Source organism: Rhinolophus hipposideros (genome assembly GCF_964194185.1).
Source record: "Rhinolophus hipposideros genome assembly, chromosome: 12".
Taxonomy (NCBI): Eukaryota; Metazoa; Chordata; class Mammalia; order Chiroptera; family Rhinolophidae; genus Rhinolophus; species Rhinolophus hipposideros.
This window is the reverse complement of record NC_138058.1, coordinates 34,183,885-34,198,233: the sequence shown is the minus strand read 5'-3', so window position 1 is coordinate 34,198,233 and position 14,349 is coordinate 34,183,885. Positions and strand designations below refer to the sequence as shown.

At 31.1% G+C, this 14,349-nt stretch overlaps 1 protein-coding gene across 1 annotated transcript in view; it reads left to right on the top strand.

The window, feature by feature from the left end:
* Positions 1-14,349, top strand: part of SANBR (SANT and BTB domain regulator of CSR) — a 48,996-nt gene that overhangs the window by 16,317 nt on the left and 18,330 nt on the right. Inside the window, exons 6-11 of the mRNA XM_081068004.1 lie at positions 1,662-1,720; positions 3,112-3,272; positions 5,766-5,852; positions 5,962-6,072; positions 8,309-8,432; positions 10,871-11,023. Coding sequence (XP_080924130.1) covers positions 1,662-1,720; positions 3,112-3,272; positions 5,766-5,852; positions 5,962-6,072; positions 8,309-8,432; positions 10,871-11,023 — 695 coding nt within the window. The remainder of the gene's footprint in view (positions 1-1,661; positions 1,721-3,111; positions 3,273-5,765; positions 5,853-5,961; positions 6,073-8,308; positions 8,433-10,870; positions 11,024-14,349) is intronic.

Sequence of the window (14,349 nt, the reverse complement as noted above, 5' to 3'; positions counted from 1 at the left end):
TCATATCTTTAGCTGGAGTCTTTTTACTTGTTATGAATCTAATTCCAGGGCAAACTTACTGTGCTTTTTCTCTATACCCTAAGTTTTAAATTGTATTTTCTTTATTTCATATATATAAGCCATAGTAGGTTATATTAAATTGTTCTTATTAAAGTAACATCCTTTTTTAAGGCAAGAGAAAAAAACATTGGGATGCGCAAATAAATGCAGGTCATTTTGTATGACACAGCGTACCTGGAGTGTGTATATTATGTTCTGCTCGAAGAGGAATGATAGAAGTCAACAGTGAACAACTCTGTTGACACTTGATGACTTTCCTAAGGAGTTTGCAGTTTGGTTGTGATTCCAAATGCAATTGGGAGTTTTTGAGCAAGAGAGTGTTTATCAGAACTATGATTTGTGTAGCTCATAAAATGTTGTTTCTTTCTTCTGATGTATAATTTATCTGTTTTTGCCTATATCACTGAAGATTTTTTCCTGAACTTTAATTCTCTTTTTGCCCCCCTCTCCTCTTAGAACTAAATCAGAGAAATGTAGAAGTCACAGACAATCTATGTCACACACAACTATTTATGCCCATTTGGGAACCAAACTAAATTGTTAAGAAACTCCATAGTAACTATAATGATTTTGTGACTCTAAGTCTAGTGGAAATTGCATGTTGTTATTTTATAAAAATACTCAGAATTATTTCTGAGTTATATGGAATTAGGAACAATTTTAAACTCCTTTCAAAGCAGAACAAGGACATCTTGTTCATATTCTATGACAAAACTGGATGAAAAGATATTTTTCTGGCTAAGAAATAAACTTGTAAGCCTACCTTAAGTGTGGACAAGTTTTTCTCTAAATGTTGATTTTTGGAAAAGTTATAAAGAGTAAAAGTACACTGATTTGTCCATATACAATATCATATTATTGAAATGCAATGCTCAGTAAGCTCTACCTACTGCCATCCAATTCTCTCCCTAACACTTGTACAGCTAACTGAAAAGGTATCTACATTTTATAAATTCAAGCTCTGATTAGTAAAGACAGATATAAATGATCCCTTTCTAAATTTTATATTACTCTTAGCTATGGAAAATAAAACACATTCTATTTTGAAAAAAAATGAGACCATTGAAATGGGAGAGAAGAAATGGCAGCAATGGTGAATTTCAGCTCAGTGTGGTTTTCAGGCAAAACAGGTCATTGTGTATGAGATTAATAGAATTGGAACATGGGCTAGAGCTGTTCTGATGGCCTAACAGATCACTACAGTTGTTTGTAGTGTACATGGCTGAATGACTGATTAAATACATTCTACTCATTTTGGTGTCACATGGTTTTTATCCAATCAATTGCTAAACATGTAGCCACTGTGATAGCTGAAGCAATCAATTTGACACTAAAATAATTGAATTAGTAACTCCACATTCATCCTCACTATTTAGAGTGGGCAGAAACAATGGGAAAGTGTGTCTTTCATAAGACAATTAGATAAAAAGAAATGCTGTTCTTTCATTTATGTATAAGAAAATAAATATTTTTGTATATAAGCTTTAAAATATAGCATTAGTCTTTTGCAATTTTTTAAGATGAGACGGAGCCTGTTCTGAGGAGGTTGTAGTACAAAGCAAAAGGAGAATTTAATTTTTTGCTCTTTTTTTTTTTTTTAGAGCCAGGAAATGTCATTTCAATTCTTATTTCTTCAGAGTTTTTGAAAATGGATTCATTAGTAAGTATTAATAAAAGCTCTTCTGTTCACCCATGCTTGATTTAACATATAACTTGATTTTTCCTTCAAGTGTCTAGAAAATTCTAAGACATCTTTCTGAAGTACTTCTAAGGCAAGCGTGTGATTCCATTAGAATGAATTGCTCATATTTGGAGGTAGTTTGTTCTGTTGGATAAGGTTATTAAGGCTACCATGTATCATTTGTATTTGATGCCTATAAAGCAAGCAATTTATCCTGAAGGAGTAGCTCTCTGTTGTGTTAGAGGAAACAAACAGAATTAACTTTACCCTAAAAGGGAATTTGCTCTAAAAACAAATTAAATGAAAATTAATTGGAATATATTTGTTTTGCTATTTAAGTAATTTCTTGGTTTATCTGTGTCTTTCATTTATAGTTCAGCGAATTAAGAAGAATAAATACCCAACTATTAAACAATGTAATTTTGTATGTGTAAATGAGATGCTCATGTTTATTGTTTAAAAGTAGTTCATGAAACGTAAAAGCACAATATATACATATATGTCAATCAATAGACTTGTTTTTCTTCTTTTTCTTTTTATTTAATGAATTTCTTTATCATTCAAATGTTTTACATGTTTTCGTGGTTTTTAAATAAAATATTTACTTTTAGCCCCTGGTAAAACTACACAGGACAGAATACTCCTTTGCTATGTTAACGGATGTGAAGTTTGATAGTTCCCTGTGTTCTTTCTACTTCTTAGTCCTTCCCCCATTCAGTTGCTAGTGTTAATTGCTTCAAAGAAAGGTTACAGAAAAAAAGCAGAAACTAAGAGTCCTTAACCTTTGAGTTTTGAAATCTAAGCCCTAAATGGTCATTTTTATGCCATAAGCAAATTATTTGGAACAATACATGATTAGCCAGGCTAGTTTTCCTCAGAACCCAAATCCACCTCAAAACGTAAATAAATATGCCTCAGATTGGAGAAAGAGAAAGAAGGTCAGAGAGCAAGTACAACACTACTGAGAAAACCTGAAGTGACAGAAATTATGTTTCTGCTACTCAGAGAAATGGAGACATAAAATTGCCCCTAAGTTTAGTTATAGGAAGTCACATATCCTGTATACTTGAGTTTGTGGACTAAGATTTATACCTGCCACAACCATGAAAGATGCTCATCCCATTATTGTTTGAAATGTTTTAAGAAGGTTGAAAATGATTTTTCTAGCTATGCACATATGATTGTCAAAATTTGACCTGCTGGAGCACTTTGGAACAGTGTAGATTAACCCAAATAGGCAAAACCCAGTTAGTTCCTAACAATACATGGATAAGGCTTTTACTGTGTTTTTGTCTTTGAAAGGTATTGATATGATATTACTCTTCATGCTACTATTTTCAACATTTATTTCTACACTGTGTTTTTTTTAGGTTGAACAATGTATTCAGTATTGCCACAAAAATATGGATGCCATAGTAGCTACCCCATGCAACATGAACTGTATTAATGCAAATCTTCTTACATGCATAGCTGATCTGTTCACACACAATGAGGTTGATGATTTAAAGGACAAGAAAGATAAGTTTAGGAGGTAACTCTTAATTTTTAATCTAGTGTTTCTATTAGAAGAAATAAATTATTTCTATTTCGTTTTAGTAAGATATTTTATTTTTAGAATATATTTACAAATATATTTCCATTTTATTTTAAATGAAGTAAAATTTATCCAGAGCTGATAGCTCAAGATAAAAATTAGTAATTAAATTAGTTATTTTGTATAATGTACATATGAGCTTATTGTGGTAGTGAATTATGTGAAAAATTATTAAGATAGACTTTTGTATAAAGGGGAAGAGTGGTATGAGATGACGTCAGCAGTGGTCATATATCTCTTAGGGGCTATTTAGGTCATAGCAAAGAGTATACACTTTATTCTAAGCATGAATGGAAGCAGGGGAGTGGCACGACCTGATTCGTTTTTAAGAGATCACTTTGGTTGCTATATGGAAAATACTCGTAGACTAAGGATATAGGAAGTAAGGAGACTTATTGGGAAGCTAATGCAGTAGTCTGTTGAGAGACAAAAAGATTTGGACTAGAGTGAAAGCTTTGGAACTGGAAAGAAGTAGATGGATTCAGAGTAGGTTATTAGAAAGATTTGACAGATTTTCAAATGGAATGATGTAAGAAGAGAGAGTATTCTAGAGTAATGACTAGGTTTTAAGGTTGAGCAACTAAGTGGATGGTAGTATATCATTCACAGAAAATGGAAAGATTGGGGTCAGGGGAATGGGATTGAATCTTAAAATTATTTGATATATTTAATATACTTTTAGACATCCAGGTAGGATGGCAGGTAGATGAATATACAAGTTGGAAGTTTGGGTCAGAGTTCAGGGCTTAAAATATAAGAGTAGATAAGGTTTGAAACCATGGAACTGGATGAGATTTCCTAGCAAGACTAGCCTTTCTCCACTTTATTGCAGTGTTACCTTTATTTTAAATCAGGTGAATATATATATGTGAGGTTTGTTTCTGAATTCTCCATTTTGTTCTGTTCATTTCTTTGTCTATACTTGTATCAGTAGCACACTGTCTTTCTACTATTTTTTGATATCTATTAACCTAAATTCTCCAGCTTTGCTTTTTTGCAAGATTGCTGTCTTAGTCATTTTAGGTCATTTTGCATTTCTATATAAATCTTATAATCAGCCTACCTATTTTCTCTTTCTCTCTTTCATATATATACACACACACACCTGCTAGGATTAATAGATTTGTGAAGATTTGACATCTTATTAATACTGTCTTTCAGTCTATGAACATGGTATAACCCTCCATTTATTTTAGCAATGTTTTCAGTGGAGAGATATTTTTCCTTTTTTTTAATTTAATTTATCCCTAGGTATTTAATTTTTTTAGTGCTGTTGTAAATGCTGTTTGTATTTATTTCATTTTCTAATTGTTAGCAAGAGATTAATGATAAAGACTATCCAAAATTTAGAAATTCAACAGAGGGAGTGAAGAGCCTGAGAAGAGCCTGAGAAGGAGGAGCTAATGGGTTGAGGGAAAGAGTTTCAAACAGGAGGAAGTGATCAAATATATGGAATGCTGCTATCAGGCAGAGTAAGATGAAGACAGAAATGTGACCAGTTGGATTTAGATAACTTTTTTTCAGCTGTTTTGCTCTGAACAATTGCTGAAATATTTAGCAGTAGCTATTAAGGGTTGATAAGCTCAAGAAAGGATTTTTTTTTTTTAAGAAAAAGGGAATATTAGATTATGTTTATTTGCTGACCAGATGATTTATTAGAGTAGGAGAAATAGATAATGTAGGGGATTATCCAAGAGTTTGGTCCTTCAGGGAAATGAGACAAAGGGGAATTATTCAAGAGCTAAATACTTGAAAATGGGATCAGGACACTAAATCTGGATCTGCCCTTTAGTAGCACATGTTACATGAGGGAAAATGGAAACGGTGTATACTTGGAATTAATGACAATTAGTTTAATTAGAATTAATTAATTAGAAGACCGAAAGTTCTGTCATATTATGCATAATAATAAAGTATTAACATTTATTGAATGCTTAATGCTGTGTCTGACACTCTTTAACAACACTATCTCATTTAACCCTCCTAAAAAACTTAGGAGTTTGCAATTATTAACCCCATTTTATAGATGAGAAAACAAAGTTCAGAGAGATTAAGTTGTTAAAGATCACATAATGAGTTTTTGGTAGACCCAGGAATGTTAAATTTCCAAAATCTTCAATCTTGAATATTCCAGAACAAAGGACTAAAATAGAGATAGATATTCATCAGACTTATTTTGCTTGTGAAAATAGATTCTTGATCAAGCAGTTCTCATTAGGAGGTTTATTTACTTAAAACACTAAAACTGTATTAAAATTCCCAAAGAGAGTCTCTCTAAAGATTTATTAATCTTATTTTCTATTTGTGAAGATAGGTCAGTGTTTGTTTTTTAATCACGACTAAGTATTTCATCACTATTAAGTTTGTTTCCATCACTATTTAGTAAAGTAGATAAAGAAAATTAATTTGTTGGTCATTTGTTGTTAATAGTAAACTTTTTTGTAAGAAGATTGAGAGACTATTTGATCCTGAATACTTGAATCCAGATTCTCAGAATAATGCAGCGACCTTATACAGGTATGGTGGTGTGTTGTTCTTTGCTATGCTATACATGCAGCTAAATTCTTTAATTTTACTACATTTAAATTTTCTTCTCATATTTTTTGTACCTTTTTTTGTGTTATAGATGCTGTTTGTGTAAGAAACTTTTAACAAAAGACACAGACAGAAGAATTCCATGTATTCCTGGAAAAATCAATGTGGATCGACATGGAAATATTGTCTACATTCACTTAAGGTATAGTGAAAATAAAATACAGCTTTTAAAATGTGAATTCCTAGCGTATTTATAAAAGCATAACTATTTCTCTAAGGAATAAGATAATATCTTTTGTTATATTATCCAACTTTGGTTTAATATGCCACTTTGGTTAAAGATGCCACTTTCAAAACAAAGTTATTTTAAAAGCTATATTTTATTAATTGGGTAAATGTCATTATGTTTTTAAACTTTAAAAATAGTAAAAATTGTTATACATTTATCTTAAGATATCTGATCAGTGCCATTAAAATGTTTTATTTTCACTACCAGATTTTAGCTATCTAAATAAATATTATGTTGAATTTGACAAGAGAACCAAATTTACTTTCAGGTGAATTTTGGTGAATGAGGAAAATTGTCTTCAAAATTGGATTTTCAGGGCCGCCAGGAAGCGCACCCGGAAAAAAAATTTGGATTTTCCACAGTCCATTTATTTTTCATACTTTGTCAGTATTCTATTACCAAATAGTCTTTTTTTATTCCCCTTTAAGTTCAAAACCAGTTCTCCTTCAGAGAACTGGTAAAGTGTTCTTCCAGTTCCAGAGAACTGGAAGTAGAGTGTTATAAAATGGTATAATGTCTCATGAAAGCAAAAACTTTAAACCATTCATGTTTTGACAATATCCTACTGCTAGGAATTTTTCTAAAGAGATAATGTTGAATTTGTGAAAGCACTTAATAAGAATATTTATTGCTATATGGTTTAAATTAAAAAAAAGGAAACACCCAAATGACTAAACGAACTAAATCTATCCATACAATAGTGTATCTATATAAAACACATCTAATCAATTCTTAATGTGCAGCTTTTGAGAATAATGTAAAAGAATATATACTTAGAAAGTTGTTAGTAGTAAATTTAGTGGAAAAATAGGTAATAAAACAAAACTGAAACCATGTTCACTCAAATGTTATCTTTTGTGTTACTTTTGAGTGATAGTATTATGGATGGTTTTAATTTTGTTTGTGCCTGTTCGTTTTACAATATTAAAAATGTACAACACTTTTATTAAAGAAAGAAACCTAAGGGCCGGCCCGGTGGCACAGGCAGTTAGAGCTCCGTGCTCCTAACTCCGAAGGCTGCCGGTTCGATTCCCACATGGGCCAATGGGCTCAAAAAAAAAAAAAAAAAAAACAAAAAAAAAAAAACAAAAAAAAAAGAAAGAAACCTACAATTAATGTTAGATTTCATATTTTAAACATTAAAACAAAAGTACAGAGAAATGTATTTGACCCTACTATGAATAACAGTCAGCTTTAAAATGTTTCATTTTTTTCTCTTGGTACAATAATCAAGGAATCTTCATTAGTTATTGTAATAACTAACTCTTCATTAGTTATTATAAAGTATTGTATTTTATACTTTTTTGTCTTGAGACTTGATTTACGTTTTGAAAGTTATATTTATTCTGACAGCAATAATTATTATATACTATATATATTCTGACAGTGATAACTATGTGAAAAAAATGGATGTTAACTTCACCATCTATTTCTGTTGTCCTAATCAGAGTATTTTCTGGCAAGTTAGCTGTTGATATTTTTCAAATTGTCTTTAAATATCTTAAAAGAGATGTGCCTGTGTAATCTGTAATAACATGATGGCATTTTGTTATTTGTTGAATTAAGGACAAAAATAGCAAATCTTAGAAAAGATTAAGGGAAGAGCTTGGAAAAAAATAAGAACTTGAGTTACATATGACCATTGCAAATACGGTTTTAAGCCTTTGCTACTTTTTAAGTTTATATTACTTAGCTTAAAAATGTTTATCCACCAATACTTGAGAGTATATAACTGTATTACTCAATTACCAGAAAACATAAAGAACTAATACATTAATGAAATGTTTAGAGGCACCAATAATTAATAACAACTTATTTTACAGTATGTAAAATTAGAATAAAAGTTTCATTAAGCAACATATGCCTAAATCTCAACTGTTAGCCTACTCAAACTATATTTAATTTATAACCCTGTATCTAGCTTAGCAAAATAATTTGACATTAAACCTTTCATACCTTTTTCTGTTATCCCAGAAAAAGAAAAACTCCCAAATGAAATTTTATCTACTGTTCGGTGTAGTCCATCCCACAGCCACCAGTTGGGGAATGTTCCTGAAAATAAACCACAAACTTAAAAACCATTCGTGTAAACAATTGTTTATATAGATTGCTTGTAAAATAGTGTAACAATTGGAGCTCTTTTCCCCAGAGATAAGACTTGGGATGTTCATGAGTATTTGAATAGTCTTTTTGAAGAGTTAAAATCTTGGAGAGATGTATATTGGCGCTTGTGGGGGACAGTCAACTGGCTAACTTGTTCTAGATGTTATCAGGTAAGTTTTTTTGTTTTTTTAATATCCTACTCTGCAAACACTGAGAGCAGGCTCTTTTGATGTACTCATATTGCTGTTTAATTAATATGGTTAGATGTGTTTCCACAATATCTGACATCTTTTTAAGAAACTAGTGGCAAAAACAATGGTGCTATTAAACATTGCTTACATTAGACTTAATTTTTCTTATTTTTTTTTTTTATTACTGAAACAATCAACGACTTCTTGAATTTTTAGAAAACCAACATGTTGTAAGTGACCAAATACATTATTTCAATGGAAAAAAAAACACAGAGTCCTTATTTGCCTTTAATTACTTCCAGCAAAACTGTTTCTCTGTTAGCACATAAATTTCTTTAGAAATCCAGAAATACCTTTGCAGATGGGGTGCTATCGATATGTGCCCTTCTTGTTATAACATTTGTATTCCCATAAAGGTTTTGTTCGTTTTTTAATAAATGAAGCCTATAATAAAAGCACAAGAAAGCTTGCTATTTGAAGGTACCTATAATAAATAATAGGATAAATAAATAATAGGTTATAATAATATAATAAGTAATAGGATAAATAAAAGATACATAATATCCTTTTATAGAATAAATAGATCTTTTTAGGTCACAATAATTCCTAATTATAAATCCACAGTGTTCCACATAAAATTTTTTATAAATCCCTGTTCTCAGGAAGCGAAGGAAGCACTGCTTATTAAAACCTTCAGAGTAAGATTTTCCAAACCATGTAAGTTTACACCCAGTGGACTCCCTTCGTCCCCACACTTTTTAACAATTGGATTTATTAAAGTTAAAGTTATATACAGTAAAATTTACCATTATACAGTAAAATTCATTCTTTGTATGAGATTTGACAAACACACATAGTTAACTACTACCACAAAGCATAGACCACTTCCATCACCCTTAAAATGCTCCTTTTTCAGTCAATTCCTTTTCCTACCCCAGACTCTGGCAACCACCGACCTGTATGACATTTTTCCAAATCTCATACGAGTAAAATTATACCATACTTCATTTTTTGAGTCCAGCTTTTTTTTCTTAACAAATGGACTTGAAATTTATCCACATTGTATCTATAAGTTTGTTCCTTTTTAGTGCTTGGTACTACTCCATTGTATGAATGTATCACAGTATGTTTATCTGCTCACCAGCAAAGTAATTTGTAGATGTTTTTAGTTTGGGGCCATTATGAAGAAAGCCACTATAAACATTACTTAGAGGCTTTCGTGTGAATATAGGTTTTTATTTCTCTTGCATAATAACCTAGAAGTAGGATTGCTAGATTGTATGGTAAATGTTAGCCTGACAATTTTCCAAAGTCCCTGAACTTTCAGTTCTCCTAGCTATGCATGAGAGTTCTAGTTGCTCCACATTTCACTAGCACTTGGCATTGTCAAGTTTAGTTTTTTGTTTTTTTTTAACTTAATAGGTATGTAGTGGTCTTTCCCACAACAGAGTATCACTTATAATCAAGGATTTAAGGTTTCTAAAACCAGACTTGTTTAGCATGACAGAATACAGAAAACTTGAGGGATCTTTTTCCTCTTCTTTATAGCAAATTAAATATTGATTTGATTTGTAACATTTAATATTTATTATGGAGAATTCATAAACTCATAAAATATTTGTATGCAAAGCATTTTGTTTATGAGGGTACACCTTATAGCTTTTATAGGACTCAAATTTTAATTAAAAACCGTTTGAAAATCATAATTGGAAGTAACAATTAAGAATTCTGAATTACAAACTATACTTTTTTGCTTTTGTGTTCAAGATCAGTGCTTAAAGTTATTAATTTTATTTTCTTTATTTTACCAACTTATAAACATATCTGAAACCTTACTATTAATTTTACAATTAAATCTTGATAAGTTTTTTCACCAATGATTCAGTTATTTCATGGTTTTCGTTAATACTAATTCTAAATATTCCCTAAAAATATGTTATAGAATAATCAAGTGAGGCACTTTATTTCATTTCTTCATTGGAAAACTTTTTATGTGATTAGCCAATTGTAAAATTAGATGTATATCAAGATCAATTTAATTCATCTGAATTTTGAGTGAAGTGTTTTTATTTTTGCTTTGTAATAGCTTTATTGAGATATAATTACAGGCCATAAAATTCATTCATTTTAGGTGTACAATTCACTGATTTTTAGTAAATTTACAGAGCTATTTAACCATCACCACCATCTAATTTTAGTGCATTCCCATGATCCCAAAAATATCCCTTGTGTCTATTTGCTGCCATCCCCCAAACTCACCTCCAAGACCAGGCAACCACACATCTACCTTGTATCTCTAGAGATTTGCCTCTTCTGTACATCTTATGTAAATAGAACATGTAATATGTAAAGTATTTTTGAGATGTATAATTGCATTATGGGAATAGTAATTGATTTTATGTATTTCTTTTATTCAGGCTTTTCTCTGTGTAGAATTTTCACATTGTCAGTACCACCCAGAAGCAGTGGTTTATCCTCCAGCAACAAGTTCACTGAGTACTGTGGGCACTGGAATTTATCCCTGCTGTAACCAAAAGGTTCTTCGGTTTGATCCCACTCAGCTTACAAAGGTAAATGTTGAATGTTGCCCTTTTGTAGTTACAGTTCTCACTAAAACTTTTATTTAAACATTTTCCCTTTTTATTGTTTTTAAAGTATAAAAGCAATACATTCATGTAGGATTGATATTACAGTGTTGCAGTGAACGTTCTTGTATATATCTTGGTGTAATATGTGAGTATTGTTATTGGTTAAAGTCCTTGACACTAACACTTTTGAAAATGTTATGAAATTAAATTTCATGAGTGATGAAAGGAACTTACAGCTCTTCCTCCTCATCATCCGTACAACAAATATTTATAAAGCACCAAAATTGTATCACACACTGTGCAAGGCAGAGTCGTGTATAAAATGAGATAGTTTCTCCCTTTGTGGAGCTATCAGTTCAGGCAATAATATCAAAAGAGAAAAAAGTACACAATGATATATTTAAAGAAGTATGCAGGGCCATAAATGTCTGTAATAGGCTGGTCTAACCTTGGTGTTAAATCAAGGAAAGCTTCCTTAAGGAATTGGCATTCAGTAGGAGTATGTGAGTTGTTTCAATCTAAAGATAACATTATTCTACACCTCAAATTATTTCTACAAACAATTTTTCAAATAAAATATTTGGCATACATAGATAACCTGGCATAGATGAAAAGAAGTTACTAAGAATGGGAACAATAGAACTTAGACAATAAAAAAACCCACAGAATTATTGACACAGACTATAAAATAAATAAGATTACTGGTTTAAGTTGATAGAACACAAGCTTGGCAGGGAATTATAAACTACAAAAAGTGAAAAAGGGGTTAAATAAAAACAAATAGAAATTCTAGAATGGAAAAACATAATAATACAGAAATTTAAGCTCAGTGAGAAAATTTAACAGCAGATTACATCAGCTGAAGAATTAGTGAATTGAAAGATAAAAGTCAGAAGAAACTATCCAGAATGAAGCACAGAGAGACAAAATGATGAGAAATACAAAAGAAAGTAAGAGACCTAGAGAACGTATGTCTGACTTTTTAAAACTTTTTGTAAAATAAACATAAAGTAAAATTTGCCATCTTAACCATTTTTTAAGTGTACAGTTCCATAGTGTTAAATATATTCACATTGTTGTGAAACCAGTCTCCAGAACCATTTCCTCTTACAAAACTGAAACTCTGTAGTCAATCAATAATTCCGTTCCCCCGTCTTCAGCCCCTGTGAAATGCCATTCTACTTCCCATCTCAAAGTATTTGACTACTCTAAGTACTTCACATAGTGCAGTCATACAGTTTTTGTCTTTTCCTGTGAGGTCTAACTTTCTAATGAGGTTCCCAATAGAAGAGAAAGAGAATGGACCAGCAGCAAAATTTAAAGAAATAATGGCTGAAATATTTCAGAATTATTGAGAGATATTAATTTATAGATTCAAGAATTCCAGCGACTCCCAACAAGGTAATAAGAAATGCAAACCTGCACATATCATAGGGAAACTGCAAGAAACAACAAGCAAAGAGAACATTTTTAAAACAGCCAAAGGGTAAAAGTACAGAATCCTTTCAAAACACCAATAATTAGTATACACATCTCAGAAGTAGCAATGGAAGCCAGAATATAGCCCACTAGGTGTTCAATTTGCCAGAAGAAATAGTTAACAATCTAGAAATCTATGCTTTACTTAAATATCCTTTAAGAATGAAGGCAAAATAAAGATATTTGTAGACAAAGTAAAATGGAAGGAATTGGCAACCAGTAAACTGATTGCCAAAGGAATTAGTAACAGATGTTCTTGAGATACAGGGAGGAATGACAATCAAGAAAAGAAATTAATATATTGATAAATCTAAATGAACATTCACTGTATAAAACGATGATGATGCTTGTGTGTGCATGTGTATTTGTATTGGTGTGTGTGTGCACATGTGTGCATGCATGTGTGTATGTGTTTATAATAAATATATCATTATATTAATATAGACAATTTTAAAATATGTTATTAATATATATTATACATTTTAAGGTATAATTTTAAAACTCACAACAATAGTCTATAAGTTGGGAAAGCAGTGGAATGGAATTTAAAAGGTCTTTGGGAGGGAGGGTACTAACAAATTAGACCTTGATAAGTCAATGATACATCTTACAAGTTCTAGGATAACCACTAAAAGTATAGAAGAATGTATAACTTCTAAATTAATGTGTGTGAAGGGAATGAGTAGAATGATAAAAAAAAAAACCACAATAAATTCTTCATAAATTTAGAAAAAAATGATACAATTCAGTAACGGATAGATAATATAAAACTTGCAGCAAATATCACACTTGATGAAATGTGGAAAGCTTTTTTTTTGAAATTGGGAGCACAGTAACGATGCCTATTGTCACCACACTTCTGTTCAAATTGTAATAGAGGTCCTGGACAGTATATTAATGCAAGAAAAAGAAACAAAAAGATGTAAGAATTGAAAAGGAACTGTCATGATTTGCAGGTGATATCATGAACATAGAGAACCCTGATGAATCTACAGATAAATCATTAAAATTAATAAGAATGTAAGATTAATCTATTGAAATCATTTACAAAAATCAACTGCATTTCTATAAACCAACAAGGTTAGAAAATGCAATTAATAAAAAAGAAACCACTAACACTAACCTTAAAACTATCAGATGCCTATGAATAGATCTGACAAAATATGTACAAGAACTCTATATAGAAAACATAAAACTTTATTCAGAGAAAATAAAGAAAACTGGAAAATAAAGGAACATGCATTATTGTACCATGTTCATAGACGGGAAGACTCGATGTATAGATGTAAATGTTCCCAAACTGATCTGTGTTCCCAAACTGATCAATGCAGTCTCAATAAAAATCCTAATGGGTTTTTATGGGGAACTTTGCTAAGCTGATTCTAAAATGTATATGGAAATGCAGAGGGCCAAGAATAGCTAAGATAATCTCAAAGAACACAAAGGTAGAAGTACTTGCTCTGCCCAATATCAAGATTTATTATAAAGCTTTGGTTATTAAGACAGGGTGATACTGGCAAAGAATAGGTGGATGAACCAATAGAAAAGTATAGAGTACTCAGCCACTTGGATACTTGGCTGTGACACAGGTGGCATTACAGAGCAGCGGGCAAAGGTTGGACTTTCCAAGTAAGAGGTACTGTGACAGTGGGATATCCACAGCAGGGGGAAAAAATGGATTTAGACTCTAGCCCAAACTAGTCACAAAAAAGAACTATATATGAAAGGAAAACTAATAAAACTATTAAAAGGTAATGAGATAAAGGAAGAAGTTTTAAATTGAAATACATCAACTATATTAACCGAAACTGAAGAAACAAACTCATGGG